We start from the raw sequence: 16,739 nt of genomic DNA on the forward strand, positions 1-16,739 counted from the left end.
CAATCTTCCTGTACAATCATAAAAATATAACAGTTCCAAGAGAAGAACAGGGGTACTAAGAATTTAGGGAAATGTAGTGGAGAATGTTTCACCTACTACTGCACTCGTTGTTGCAAGTGATCCCAAAACGTAGACGTCTTCATAAAGAGACTGGACACGGTAAAAGTAATGCAAGGTGAATACAGGATTACCCCTTCACAAGGCTGTATACGCGATGCTTTGCAGAGAACAGTTTAGTTTAAAAGTTACAGAAGTTTCTACAGCTCTAACTTCGTGAGTCTTTACTCTTTCAACATCTTAAGATCTATCACCCAACCGTGTGGAAGAACCTTTGAAATCAAAGTCTATACGAGATGAAAGAATGTTTTAGACATGGATAGCGCAGGCTTCTTGACCGTGCACCCAAGAGTTATGAATAGACTCTTAACTTCTTTGTTCTTGTCCCAATAAAACTTCATCGTTTTAATCAGGCAAAAAACTCTTCTCAGCCCATCACAAACCAAATCCGAGAGAATAGTGATCCCGAAAGATTTAGGCTATGGATGAGAAAGATGTTTGTTAATGACCAAGAATCCAGGTTGCAAGGTACCTATGGCTTAACCAATGTGAAATCCGTGTTCTTGCTAAAAGAGTGAACTTCACTGACTCTCAACTATGGTAGACTTACTCAGAAAGTCTCCAAAGTTAGGCCTTAAAAAGAAACCAAGAGTAAAGGGTCGGATCTGTCACTACCGCGAACGAACCCTAAATTTCAGGCTGGCGCATCTTGCTGATGCCTCCAAGTCCTCTCAAATGATCTGAGAAGCTCTATAAAGTCTCTACTTGATAGATCCAATCTTCTGCGTCTGAAGACAGATGCCCACATACTCCTGTACCCTTTGATGGTCGAGGAGGAAAGAAAATGTGTTTTCTTCTAAGGTCTAAGAAAAAATAGGCCACTTGTGTTAGAGTTACCTAATGAAGAGCTGGCTCTAGCTCTACACCACTCCATAAAACACTCTAATTGGGTTGGAAAACCTTGAGGCAAATGTCCTTTGTACAAGCGAAAGCCTCAGCTGTCTCCTTCGAACAACCCTCTAGATCTTAGGGGTTTTCCGAAATACTGGAGGCAGCTAGACCTAAAGCTTGATGGTTTAACATAAAACGTTCGTGATCCTGACACGGGGAAAAGGACTAAAGACATGCTTCCAGCATGCACCCAGCATGGTCCCAGCATGAGTCCAGTATGGTTCCAGCATGCTGCCTACACTCAACATGTCGTGAGAGAGAATCGGGATCTAGAACCGCCTCCCAAAAACTCGTCCATATCGGTCGCAAGAAACCGATATTAAAGCTAGGCTTGTTGAAAAGAAGCATCAACAACGTGAACCTCATGCTGTGAGGTTAAGACCTGATCATGTGTAATCAGCGAGTGTTCAACAAACTTAAAGCCAAAGCTTGACACGAGGGAGCGTTAGCTGCGAGGCCAGAGAGACGCGAAGGAGAGACAATAGTCTGTTTATACTGCTGTGAGAAAAAGACTTGACTTTATGCGTCTAGCATGCGACCATAATGTCGCATGTGCTTGCATTGCTGTAAGGTGTCAGCGTGCTGTATGCGTTCACCTTGTCGTGTGGATACAGCGCTGTGTGTGTGCCCCGCTTGTAAATTTACAGCGTGCTGCGTGGAGGCGACAGCATCGCGTCCGGTCATTGACAGAAAGACGGAACTGATTGCCGAGAGTTGTCCGCGTGTAGGATGCGTCCGCATGAGTGATAGTCACGCGTCCCGCAGACCGCGAAAATGGGACAACTTGTTGAAAGGATCAACTTTGACTGTCAGCGTCCAACATACGACCAGACTGGCGTCTGCGTCTGTGACTGCGTGATGGAGAGACCAGAACTTGCGTCTGTGTCTGCGTGACGTCTGCCGTAAGAGAGACCAGACTGCTACAAGCACCCGCTCTAACGCTTCTCGTAACACAAGCATATCTCTGCGAGGAAGCATTACTAAGCATAGGAGAACTAAGCCTTCTGACACTAATCGGAAAACCATTTCTTTGATCTATGGTAGTCCTTAGACTCTTTAGGAGAAAATTTTCTCCCCCCTAGAATTGTAAACGCTAAACACAAATGAAATAGACCTCTTTTCGCTCAGACCAAATTTACACTCGCGGGGTAGCGAGTGCGCCAACTCAAGCATGGGCAAAGGCTGGGAGAGAACATCAACCGCAGTCCTGTGAGCGACCTGGGAGAGTCCCTAAGACATTTCAAACGCGCCTTGTGCGCGAACTGAACGTATCCAATGTTGTGAGATACCGTCAACAGTAGTCGCTAGACCTCAGAAGAAAGTAATAGACCTTTCCCCAAACTGGGGGAGGAGAAGAAGTGTGAACAGAAGCAAACTGAGCCCCTTTTCCCCCAAAGAACTATGTGTCTTACACGATTCTGGTGCTGACACGTCGCCTTCTTCCGAAAAGGAAAAACTTCCGGCGAACGTTAGATACTGCAGGATAAGTTAATAGAAAACATACGACTCCTGAAAGGTCTTGGACAAATTGATTGGTGACTACCAAGTCTAGGTTTTGTGTCCGATGAGGACAAAGTCTTTCCTCCTTGAAAGTGAGTCAGAATCCAGAGGAAGAGCTAGGATTGTATGTGACTTGTCTAACTTCCGCTTCTCTCGCGGAAGAAAAAACACACTCGATTGCTTCCTGTTTAAGCATCAAAACACGTCTGCTGCGAAGGTAAGTTCTGTTCGCGTGCATACATGACGAGAAACTTCCTAGTCTGGTAGACAGGGAAAACGTAGAATGTCATTCTCGTCAGGGAACTGCATTCTAATATGCAGAAAACAGTTACAAGATCCATGATACCATAGCGATGACAAACCGATTGCTTCAAGACATTCCAACTTTGCTCTTTTCAAGATACTATGTGACATGGTTGTGATGTTATAGCTCGCCAATCATAGGCGAAGAAAAGAGCATTACAGTACTTCATCATTCCAAAGTGGAGAAAGAACATCTTGAACTGCATCAACAATATCGCTCGGCGGAACAGACGTTTAATGCACAAGGTCCGCGAAGAACCTCAGCCTACCGACCTTCCTTCTCCCAAGGGTTGGAACGTAAGGAAGAGATATAGGACTAGGGGCAAGGTGAAAACGAACAAACACCTTCTCCAGAGCACTGCGCTAAGTTTACGAGTCACTAACAAGAGCGGTTTAAAAACATAATACATTAAATCATAAAGGATCTGCCCGTGGTGGGAGATATACTTTTACGTTCTATTCTCATAAAGGCCTTAATGCCCTTTCTGTTGTTGCAGCTGCAAGCGCTGTATCAATCTCTACAGTAAGGTTCTTTATTTTTCTGAGAATGATTTAATGTTAATTTATTTATTTATTTTACCATTAATTTACTAGGCCATCGTTCCCTAAAGGAGCCCTTTGGGTTAAAGCATCTTGCTTTCCCAACTAGGGTTGTAGCTGGCTAGTAATAAAAATAAAATAAAATGAATAGCGACACCATCAACTCAACTAACGAAAACTCTGAAGTCGGAACGAGGAGGAGCAGGTAAAAAATATGAGGGAAACTTTTTAGAAAAATTCTCATGAGTTTCTGAAATTTATTCCATTCCTTTTACAATCTCTATCCTAGGAAGAGAAGTCTTGATACTTAGGAATCCACTCCTTATGATTCTGAATTCAGACCTCAATACTTAGAGGTTTTAATTCTAGTTCTCACAACCAAGAGTTAGCCCAGCAGGCCTTGGTCCGAGAATATAATCTCTTTCTAGTTAAGATTTATTTCTTAATATAGCGCCTGGAGCAACAATAACTTAACACTAGACGTTCATGGTCAGGTAGACATCAAAGTCTATTGTCATAGGTAGCGAAGCGTCCACCCTGACGCTGAAGCGTCCACACTGATGCTGATGCGGCCACACTACGCTGAAGCGTCCACACTGACGCTGAAGCGTCCACACTGGTGCTGAAGCGTCCATACTGACGCTGAAGTGTCCATATTGACACTGAAAGCGTCCACACTGATGCTGAAGCGTCCACACTGACGTGGCGCTTCGCTCCCGACGTTCCGTTTCCGTTGCCGCACCGTTCCGATGACGCTTCGCCGGCTCTTCTGCCTGGCGAACGTCGGCGCGTCTGAATAGACTGATACTATGTGCTATGAGCAGTCGGTTTGCGTTGAGCAGGTAATCGAAGTAAAGCATCCACTTTCCCCCACCATTGAACATTGCGGTTGGTAGGCCGCCTGTGCGACAACGAGTCCTCATCGTTAAAGACACGTCGCCTGTGCGAACGTATCAAAGACCGGAATCGAGACACCCAACCACACTGTTAACGGCCGGCTGAAAAGACTGCATACATGAAGATAGATGCTGTTTCATGCCTAACTAAAAAGATCAACCTTAGGCAAAACGTATTCAGCATTATCTTCGTTGATCCATAGCGCTTGCCACTGTCGAGAGACGACACCCATCAGATGGAGGTGGCGGCACTGCGTCTGCGCCGCATGAAACGTAACACACGCAGAACGAATCTAATTTTGTTTTCAGCTTAGCGCCTTTGAAAACACTAATACCTCGCTTTATCTATAGCAAGGGTGAGCGTTCTGGTGATTGACAGAAAACGCTCGAGAGGACTTCAGTTCGGGTCTTAAAAGACAGTAACGCCTGGTTACCATCTCGATTCCTTTTGCCGTTCGACTTAACTTCTCCCCTGGGTCCGGGAGCTCGACAGAGGTCTAAGGCTAGGATAACGACAGGTCCGAATAGAAGCACTCTCCACTGAATAAAATTCACTGCACAATTTATCACTAAAAAATTTGCACTTTACTCTTTGGCACAAAGATAGTTTCATAATTACCTGAAAGCCAAAGTATACACTCTCTCAAAGGAAATGAACTCCGTAGGGAGAGACTTATAATTCTGTCACTGGACAATTGTTTGAATGGGAATGCAAAAGTACCGAATCCCATATAAAAGTAACAAAATATTAAATATCAAATATTACCTTCATAGATATAATATTTATAAATTAAAATAAACCCTTAAATTAAGGGGTTCCAATGAAAGATGAATCATCACTCGCATCATTGGAACATCTACAAATAATATACGAACAATTTTAGTATTCTGAAAACCACCAAGGCAACAACGATACATAGAATCGTGCGCTACGACGATTGTAAAGAATACTGCATCGTATAAAATAAACTGAACTGTAACTTCTTTTATTCTCTGACTAAGGAAAAAATACTGAAAGGATCAATCAATTGCAAAATAAAATGTTCCTTTTATAAAGTACAATTTAAAACTTGAGAAGTAAGAAGAAAGTACTATTCATAAAATCACTACAATATATTGTAACATCGTAACGATACTGATTACTGCGTAACAAAAATAAACTGAATGCTAGTTAACCTTTGCAAACAGATCGAAGATTATCTAAAGAAAACTATTAAAAGGATAAATTTTTTTCAAAATAATTCTTTTAATTTAATTTATAACTTAATACTCTAAAAGCATATTCACTTATATTCTTTGTAAAAAGCAAGACAGACTTTTAGCCTACGGAAGAGGCTGTGACGTCATCAATGGTCGAAATGTTTACATTTCGCCCCTATGCTTTCGTGAGGTTTAAAATAGGTTGAAAAACCTTCTAACCCTACCTTTTAAGTTATAAATACGTGCTCACAGATCAAATAAAACAAATATGCGAAAGCCAAAACTCAAAAACGTTAATACATCACCAAATAACGTCCAAACAGAGTAAGAAAACGAGAGAGAATTTCCAATAGTACAGCCAGCTATGGTGGCAGAAAAAATCTGAATTGGTTGAGTATAGTTCTACCTGTTGTACCGCGAGGGCGCTGGGGTACACCTGGCATATCTGTGCTAAGCTGAGCAAGAGATTTTGAATTTCCTGCCGAGGCGTCAGGGACTTTAGCCATTATATAACCAGCTGGTAAGTTTTATATTTAAAAATCAGTATATACTGTAGATGTTTAGGACATTTTGGAAAAGGAACTTCCCGTCAGAGAAATAGAATATAAAAATATGACTACCAATTGTGAATGGCAATATAGTGTTGATAATGACCTTGATCAGATGGGAATTCAAGCAGTATCGGGGGATATTGAGGAACAAGAGGACTAATTGGTAAGGGACCTGTGGTAGTGGTTCTAATACGCCCGTTATTATACCGACACTATTAGAGTGAGTGAGCTGGGTTTATTCCTAGCATTCCATGCATCCATTTTTCTCTCGTATATTTAGCAGTATTTATACCTTAGAAATGGTGCTATAAGGAGCATTTTACTGGGTGACGCAGGTCTCTCCCCCAGAAAGATTTTTCCCTTGTCAAAATCCCTTAATAGATCAAAGCAGAGAGAGGTCATTAGATATCCCACTTGGCAAAGAGGATACATTAAGGTATAACATTAATAATGCTTACAATCCTTCCTACTAGCAAACATTAACAACTAGTATTTTATAACAGCATCAAATTTCTCAATACTCTTTCACAAGCACACAACAAACAACATATTTAATTTGTGTGAAATTAAGTCACCAATAAAGCTATAACTGCAACAACATGAAGGATTCATTTTATAATATATTCCTTATCCCTTACTTCCTAAATTGAAGACAAATATTCTAATATATTTGGAAGAATAAAAGTGTAGGATAATACAGGGGGTTTCAAAAACATGTCTGAAAGAAAAGCATGAAAAAATTTATGATCACAGACTCACCTTTATGTAAATGAAATAAACTGTCATAATATATTTGGAATAAAAATAATGATGATAACTGTGCATGGACAAGATGCTTTGAGCCTTTCTACATTTTTTAATGTGCTACATAGCCAAAGACTAACATTAATATTCAGTACAGTACATCTAAATTATAACATTTAAAGAATGGGGATCTAAGTATGTACTACAGTACAGTATACTACCATCAAATTACAAAATCATTCCAATGTACAGCACAGTAAAGGAAGTGAACTTACTTAATATCGTCCCAAGTATATTTCTTAGGATACTGATCTCCAGCTGGAATAGGATCTCCTGGTTTCCATGGACTACTTGGGACGAGACCCATAATTTGTTTCCAACCAGGATTACTCTCCAGGATGCGTGACAGCATTATTATGGCATTCACCGGTAAAAAACGCAGTTCTTGTGACGCTTGCACTTCCCCAGTGCTGCTGTTGCTAGGAGCTATGGCTTGCATTCTTCTGCAAAAATTAATAAAGCAGTTAATATTTTTCACAATACGTATTTATACATTTTTCCTGTAAAATTCAGATCATCCTTTTGCGAAGATATAAATGTTTAATTGCATTTCAACAACAAAATGTAGAAGGCATACAAGATTCTCAAATTTGATACATAGTACTTAAAACTGGCAAATATTTTTTCTAACAACAGCCATTTTTCACATTTTCACCATTTCTTTCATAACTAAATTCACTCCAAAATTCTTCAGCCCAGTTACATTAGTAAAGCAAAAGTTTTAATACTTTTGCTAACTTATTTTCTTAAGGCCACTGTGATAGGTTAACCCTGTTTACTACCCCTACGTAGAATACTAAAGAAATGCTAAAATGATTTGACACTAAAACCATGCAGTGATAGGTTATCATTTTCACTATCCTCATAAACATTCTTTATACTGTAATATAATCCCAACCATTACTTGAAGCAGTAAAAATTTAAAAGGTCATCCTAACTCAGTCTATTATGAAGAGATATGGCTTCAGCAACATGCTCCTCCAACTTCTACTTAGTGATTCAGTTGCTTTCTTTATATTAAAAAAGATGACATACTGTATACTGAAGCTGTTTTAGACGAACACCTACTATAGTCCATTTCTTTTAGCGATGCATATTTGCACCGACTCGCGGCGGTGCCCTATTAGCTCGGAAAAGTTTCCTGATCGCTGATTGGTTAGAATTATCTTGTCCAACCAATCAGGGATCCGGAAACTTTTCCGAGCTAAAAGGACACCGCTGCGAGTCGTGCAAATCTGCCTTGCTAAAAGAAATGGACTGTAGTTGAGTTGAATCCCTTTTGGTTCACTTGGTAGCTTTTTTCAATGTTCTAGTTGAATATTTTCTTTTGAGAAGATATAGAATTTGTAGAAAATGTAGCAATGAAGGTAGGCTTGGTTAGCAATCATGCAAGACATTGCATCTTGAGCAAAATTGGGGATGGGTGAAAGAATATAGACTTGGCCTATTTTATCTCCTAATTCTCTGGTACAGTATTTTGCGTGGAAACCCTTTAACTATTGTCATAGAAACTAGACTAATCGTTTTCTTTATCAAACTGCACAACCCCCAGGTTCTTACATTTGTTCATTGAAATTGTTAAGAGCAATACACATCACATCATATAAAGGGGAAACAAAAACACAAGTGATTTGCACACAAATTATAACACACAAACCACAAACTTTTATCAGGAGAATAATTTTACCCAAGCTTAGTCTACACTTTACACCAGTCTTGGCATATTTTAATTTTCATAACTTATAACCAAGTACAGTATCCCCCACTCAGCACACTGCTAATTCCTATTACACGCTAGCCTATGAATTCTAACCAAACAAATCCTAGGAAATTATAATCCATATTGTAATTAGAATAAGTAACCTGACCAATGTTTCGTTAGACCATGTAGTGGGTGATCGTGTTAAATTTGATAAAGTTGCAGAATAATTGAACACTACAAGTGGGAGGAAAATCATAGACCTTATTTATGAAGGATACAGTACTGTACATCCTAACCTAAGTTGCTGGCTTTTAACCTGAATGGAAGGGCAACCCTTATTGTGGCCTCCAACGTACCTTGACTCAGCCTCTAAAATTAGAAAATACATTTTTGTTATTAAGGCAAATAGTTCCTATTGTATGATGTACATAACTAACTAGCAGTTTCGCCAAGCCTCCCTGATTTACTTCGAGTGTAAATGATGATTTTTTAATTGTATGCCACGTTACCAATTGTAAAAATCTGGATAAAATTATAGTAAAGAACAATATTCCAAATGGTGTATTTACTGTATATGAAATTTATTTTATTCTAATGGAAATATTTGGCAGAGACCCATATTTATTTCATATAGATATTTTAAAATTCTAAAAATTATGACTTAAAAAAAAACATATTTTAAAAGGGAATAAAAACAAAAGGTTACGACCTAACCTAACATAGTACTTGTATCCATACCTATAAGGGATAAGACCCATGATACCCCATCAGATCTCCACATCCTTAGCTTACCTTAAAGAAGGTTATCCGTCTTTCCTTCGTAGTTTTACCAATCCTAAAACTTGATAATAAGTTTTACTGCCAATTATCTTTATCAAATGCATGCAAAACACCTATAAACACTGGTAACACCTCTTATTCCCTCAAAATGAGAAATATCCACAAGTTTGAAATGATTCCATTAAGAACATCCTCATTAAATAAGTATCAAACGTAGAACTGTTTCAATTAGTTGGCAGCAGAGCTAGCATATGTAGGTGGGGAGGTATGCAATTGGACAAGAAAAAATGCCACACAACAGTTTAAACATAACTGATTGGAAATTACATATGGATACCAGTTCTATTAGTGAAGATAATGGGCAATCAAAGTCGGGATAGAAACACCACCTATTAGTACTTTCATAAAATGTGATGGGGAGCTTCTTGTGGGATAGGCCAAAATCAAATAATAATAGTAGTAGGTTTATGCTTACATTTTGTGTGTAAGAGTAAGTCTTAGTTTCTTTATTATTCATTTCCTCATGTTTCTATGCGATGTGCAACACCAATCTGGTCGTTTTTTGCCGTTTTTTGTCGTTAATACTTGAAAAACGGGTGCGCCCTTTTCCTGGACATTTACCATAAATTTATATATTTTGGTTATCAACTACATTTAAAAGACCATTCAATATACAGTTATTGTTGTTCCTCTGAGGGTCAAAAATACCTCCAAAATGAAGACTCACATGACTGGCATGTGCAGCTCACCCAAATACTGCCTGCCAGAACAGAGAAGCAAGGAGAATATTTAACTGTGACCCATGCAGATGATATGCATAGTATTTCCATGTACAGTTTGCCTGAACAGAGGAAGAATGAGATAATGTTTATTTGCGAGCAAATCCATCTGCGGGATGCGATATGAATTATAGGAAATTATATAGAGTCCTTGTAATTCGTGGGGACAGACTGAAAAACCATATTTTACAAACAGACACAAGAACATCACCTAACCTAACCTTGGAGCCATATCTTTACCTACATTCACCCCAATTATCAAAGTGTACTTAATTTTGCATCACATACATGAACAATGCAGTTTTCCAACTGGTTATCTTGTGTTTATTAATCATTTCTGACCATTAATATTGCTGCAAATCATTTGTTTTTGGAGTTTCCTTACCCAAAATGCCAGTTGAAGTCTTTGTATATCAGAGGACAGTTCCTCCAGCGAGCATAATATTTGAACACCAACTAACCTAAAGACCCCCCCACCTTACCTACAAGCCATGTCCTTACCTACTTATGGAGCCTTTGTAATTTATGGGGACACGCCGAGAAAAATGGACAACAACTAAACCAAACTCCCCCCCCCCTAACCTGACCTACAAGCCGTGTCCTTACCTTCCTAATGACCTAACGAGGGGTGGGGCTAACGCCCCCCTGCGACCCCCCAACCACTGTCGCTATTATACAAACCCCACAAACCCAACCTAACCGAACCTAGTAGTTCCCAGATCACAACCCCGATCCCCTTCTTGAGCTAAACTTAGAAAATATAAAATAACTTCATATTATGGTTTATCGGATCATAGTAAAGCACATCTTCCCCATAAGGAAAAACGATTGGGCTAGTAATAAGAAAGATATCGCCCTGTCCTGATAAACTACATTCACCCCCGACTTACTTAAGAGGGGGGGGGACTAACGTCCCATTGCGACCCCCCTTACACTGCCGTATTCTTAATCACCCGTCATTATACATATAGGTGGCCGCTATCATACAAATACCTCGGCCAGTTTCCCACGGGTCATCATACCTATTATTATATAGTTGCATAAATTATTACCGTTTGCCCGTAACATTCGTAGTCAGAAATGAATAAAACAGGAGATAAATATTTGGTTAGAAACAGAAGTATCAAACGGAGCCTTTGCATGTCAGCAGCCAGTTCCTCCCTTCTGGATTAAAAATGGACATCAACTTACCTCCACCTTTCCCCTCATAACCTAACCAACAAACCGTGTCTTTATCTACTTACCTACTTGGGGGGGGGCGCCTAACGCCCCCTCCCCCTTACACTGCCATATTCTAAGTTAGCCGTAATCATACATGCAGGTGGCCGCTATCATACATACACCCCCTAATATGATTCATTATTTAAATCGTAATATACCTCAGCAATAATACCAGCAGTTCATAAAAATCTGCACCAAATCGAGCTTAAAATATAAATGAAGAGTGAATATAGTTAAAACTTACAAAGGACAACTACTACGGGACACCTTCGGACTACGGTTGTTAACTTGTTTATCAACGAAAATGTTCAATGTAAACAAATAAACATCACCTCAGATTAGTTGGCTGTAAATTGCACTGAGGTTATTTTCAATTGTCAAAATAGATATTACTTCAGGTCACCGTGTGTGTAGCTCATTAAACTCATTTATTTTTCACCTATCAATGAGATATTTATATAGTAAAATATTAATTAGGGCACCTTCACACAAATTATAATCCATGTGGTTTATTTACTTTGATTAGATGAGTCTAGAATAAACTTCTTTTTGGTAACAGACATAGTAAAAGATGCTTTTACCCAATTATACTAACCTTTTAATAGAAACTGAAAGTTTCTCGAGATGTTTGCTTTCCCATCATTATTTTACCCTAACATCTTATTGATATTGAGTTAATTTCTATAATAACAACGGTAGTTCGGTCTGTGATCCAACATCTTTGTTGTCTGGATGTCCTGTATTTCCTTCACACCCCTGCTCAGTGACTACATCACCCCCCCCCCCCCCCCAGTGTTCTTTCATTTTCAAGCAATTTCTGTTCCAACATATTATCATTGTCATCTCCATTTTGTTTTCTTTTTTTTCTCTCTCTCTCCCTCTCTTTTTGTTTGCTAATATGTATGGTATCATCATTGCTAAGCGTTAATTCTAATGTGACTTTGTTACCCAAACCTTAGATCTCTGTGGTCAACCTGCTAATTGATGTTTATATATCACTGATTTCTCATTTTTTTTTTTTACCGATGTCAAAAGTGAAGATCACTGTACCCTTATTGTAACTCTGTATATGGCTTCTGCTGAAATAAAGATTATTATTATTATTATTATTATTTAGTTATGAATTTCCATTTGGGCCAGACTGAGATATTTATATATATATTGTAAATCTATTTGATTTTTTTCAAATGAAAGGTGGGAAGAGAAAACTAAAAGAATTGAATGCAGTTGGGGTTTGATTTTATTTCAAGGATTTCATTGACAGGACCAGGATGGGCCCAGGAACTGTGCAGCTTAGGGCTAAAATGTGACCGAAGGGACACCACATTAAGCTAGTCACAGTGCACAGAGTATAGCACAGTGCACACCAACAGTCACAGATCCTTTAGTTTAGGTTACTCAGAATGTATGCAATACAGGAGAGTAATAGTTTTATGCATCTCTGGCCCTCCTCATAGTTGACCCAAACCATTCCTTTTTGTTTCCTCGCTCATTAGGAGCATCCCAGAATGTAGGAGGGCAATGGAAACTCAAAGGGAATTTGAGGTTTAGTTTACACCATGCACTGAAGGTAGATATTCATTTATTACACCAAAACAACCTGGAAAATTACATAGATTATAGTTATGAGGGACAGAGGTTATTGATTGGAGGAAACCAATTTGTACAACAAACCCTTGAAACCAAGGGGGCCAGATTGCTCTCCTTACTTTAGGGATGGGCTTTGACTCCTGCAACTGCAATTTGTCTCCGTATCTGGAGTAAAACCCGCGAGTTCCACAGAGGTAAAAGTTAGAGGTTGAACAGCAAAATGGAAATTGGGAAGAAAAAACTTAGTAGATGGATATCGTACAGAGGAAGTGGAGCTAGGGGCTCAAGGAATGCTCCTAAGACCTATGCATAATGCCTAGTGCACTGGTAGCAAGGGTCTAGGCGTATGAAATTCCCAATTACTTTCAATACTCTCGCAAATATATTTTATTCAAAAGGCAGCCATCCATCAATGATGTGATCATAAAAAAATGGCTTTAGTATAAAAGCATATGGAAACAACAGCATAGAAATGTAAGTTTCAAGTAGTTCAAAGAAATAGGTAATGATACTTGATAAAAAAACATCAAACATCTACACGGTACTTGAGAATACAATATTGGAAGATGTCATCGCCACCTTTCCCAATATCAACCAAAAGCAAGAAATTCTGCATTTTCACATTTTCGTCTTTGTATATGCAAGTCATTTGTCTCTTCAGTGTTTAATGAAATTAACCTATAAAGCTTGGTACTGAAGCTACTCGGTATTTAAGTGCACCCTCAAGTTAAAGACGTAAAAGTAAAAAATGTTGAACAGCAAGAATTAAGAATGCGGGAACAGAAGTAAATACAGCGGTACCTCTACATACGAATTTAATCCGTTCCACAACCGACTTCGGATGTAGAAAATGTTCGGATGTAGAAACGAATTTTCCCATAAGAATACATTGAAATAGGATTAATCCGTGGTTGAGCCCAAAAACCTATGATAACTCCTTAATAAATTACTACACATAATTACACATGACAATATGCACTCTGAATTAAATAATAGACATGTAAAAAAGAATAATTATCAAGAAATAATAAATAAGAAACGGGTTTTTAGCGTCACTTTACCTTAGAAAGTCCAGCGCAGGTGTTGGTCTTGCTACGCAGAGGGGAGACGGACGGGTGGCGAGGAGGTATAGAGGTTGACTACGATAAACGTACACTACCGTAACTTATTCTAACTTACACTAAGTGAACTTTAACATAACTTAGCTTATTTATTTTTTTTTATTTTTATATTTTATATCTTTTTTTACATTTTCTTTTTTTCTTTTTGATGATTAATTTTAATCACTTTCACTCTACTCTTGAAATTGATTGAATTTTTTTCTCTTCAATCTTTGCCGATTTCTTTGTTTCACTTTCTTTTGCTTCACTCTTTGCCGTTTTCTTTGAACCACTTCCTTCCTCTTCATCACGAGTTCGCTTCGTAGTTTTTTTAAAGAAGCTATCGATAGAAAGTTGCTTGGTACAACTTTTCAGAATGTTTCGAAAACAAGTTAGGGAAACATCATCAAACTGCGCAACTACACGACAAACCTGCAATTTCTTTGGATGGTATTTGTCGATGAAGTCGACCGCGTCTTGATATTTTCCTAACACCTCTTTTATTTGCGCCGAACCTAACACATGTTCTACCTCCTCGATCCCTTCCTTGTCATCACTCGTGTGCTCAGACATAGCATGCAGTTCCTTGAGCTCCTCTGTAGTAAGTTCGTCGTGATGTTCTATTGCAAGTTCACTCACACTCATGCTTTTCAATAATTCCTTGCTTTAATTCTAAAGAAAGCATTTCCTTACTCCTTTTCTCACCACTACCACTACCACTTGCGAAACTAAGCCTTTTAGGACCCATGATTTACGTAAAATACCGTAAAAGGATGAACGTAAAAAATCACGATTAAATCACAGTTAATAGCAGAACGTACAGGGCACAACCACACGAAGCCAACGAGAACAGAGTAATGTCCCAAGCCATGCTAATTGAGGGTCCCTCCGAGGTAGAAATGCTGCCTTCTACCGGCGGAAATAAAAAATACATCCGGCGCTATGAGTACCATCTACGTGCACAGGTATTGTTTACTTCGGGTGTCGAAAAAAAATTCGGGTGTAGAGTAGGAACGTGTTCGACTTGTACTTCGAGTGTCGAAAAATTCGGATACAACCGGTACAACGAAAATTGCTTACTTCGTGTGTCGAAATAAAATTCGGGTGTAGAGTCGAAAAATTGCTCGAATTTTACTTCGGATGTAGATACGTTCGTGTGTAGAGGTTCCACTGTAATATACAGTACAGTAGTATAATGAAAATGCACAGGTCATTAACTTCTTACAGGGCACTTGGTACTTACCATTCAATATGGAACATGGTAAATCCACCAGCAGTTTTCTATTTCTTATAGCAAACTTGACTTTGGTGAGAAACTAAACTATCTTACCACTTATTACGGGAGTTTCTACCTATCTAACCAATAGCTTTTTTTCATCTTTTCCATTTGATATATAGGATATTTTTCTGACAAATTGGTGACGGTTAAAAGAAAATATGACAACATATCACCTTAATTAGAACTCATAGTGATTAGGATTGAATTGCATTAACAAATTTTCCCAACAGAACACAGCCCTGGGGCTAGGAGGATTTTCAGTTCCAATCTTTGAGGTTTTCCATTGAAATCTGTTGAATTACCAACTACAGTAGTGACGCTGTGCAATGCCATAGTATAATTATTACCTTGTAAATAAAAAAATCAATATGTTAATCAAGAGAAGAGACAGAATCAAATACTTTGAACGTCATCGAAAGGGTAAACTTTCAAAAAGTAGAATAACTAAAATCTGTATTGTCTTTAGAAATCAATTTCTTTATAGTTATACAACTAAGATCAGGAATTTCCTAGATATGACAAAACATTGATTTTAAAAACACAAGATACATATAACTTTTATTGATACACATGAACATACATATACATAATACATATGTACAGCAACTTCAAATTATAAATCTGGATTCTTGAGTCAACTATGATAATAAAACAATCAAGCAACAAAGGTTAAGCTACCACCTGAGCTTTTTATTGTTTCTTAACACACAACAACCAAGGATAGTGTTTAACAAGGGCATGAGAGAGAGAGAGAGAGAGAGAGAGAGAGAGAGAGAGAGAGAGAGAGAGAGAGAGAGAGAGAGAGAGAGAGAGTTTTGCTTTTCATTCACAGTGGTGAAACAGATTATTACAATTTCTACGTGATAAGCTATTTCAAGGCTCATACAATTTTACCGTCATTACCATATGATGGCGTCTAAGCATAAATGCCTTACTATGTTTGGTAACACCCTCCCACATTCAATTACTGTACAGTAATTTCATAAGTACATAAATTTTTTTTACTGCATTTCAATTGTCATCAATGTGCTGTAAATTATTTAAAAAAAAGGTTCAATAATCATATGATTATAAGATAATTTACGATACAGAATAGAGTATTGCAACATATACATTCTGAAACACCATATAGAAATAGCCCATAAAACTAATCCATGCCCTAAATATTAGGATCTAAATGTTTTAGAACCTAGTAAGCAATATCAGTATTGAGCCAAGTAATTTAAGATCTTGTATACTAGATATTAAAAATAAGTGACACTATTTTGCATTAGTAAACCCAGCTAGATTAACTTTTAGGTTTTATTATCATACTGTATTACATAAAGGAGCTTTTCATCTTTTTACTTTGCTATTTATGAAAATATGAGCTTTGAAGCTCACCAAAGGCTTTTAATACTTTTGAAAACAATATGGACAAAAATAATTAAAATTGAGTTTTGAAATGAACAGCTCCTCATACATGTTTTGTAAAGTACTTGAAATC

The 16,739-nt window shown here is 38.1% G+C and overlaps 1 protein-coding gene across 1 annotated transcript in view; it reads right to left on the minus strand.

Moving 5' to 3' along the window:
* Nucleotides 1-11,632, minus strand: part of LOC137660208 (interleukin-1 receptor-associated kinase 4-like) — a 59,053-nt gene extending 47,421 nt beyond the window's left edge. The window contains exons 1-2 of the mRNA XM_068394923.1: nucleotides 11,529-11,632; nucleotides 7,018-7,245 (exon numbers count right to left, since the gene is read on the minus strand). Of these exons, the coding sequence (XP_068251024.1) occupies nucleotides 7,018-7,241 (224 nt within the window). The 5' untranslated portion in view covers nucleotides 7,242-7,245; nucleotides 11,529-11,632. The remainder of the gene's footprint in view (nucleotides 1-7,017; nucleotides 7,246-11,528) is intronic.
* Nucleotides 11,633-16,739: the final 5,107 nt, after the last annotated feature.

The sequence above is a fragment of the Palaemon carinicauda genome, chromosome 20, assembly GCF_036898095.1.
Source record: "Palaemon carinicauda isolate YSFRI2023 chromosome 20, ASM3689809v2, whole genome shotgun sequence".
Taxonomy (NCBI): domain Eukaryota; kingdom Metazoa; phylum Arthropoda; class Malacostraca; order Decapoda; family Palaemonidae; genus Palaemon; species Palaemon carinicauda.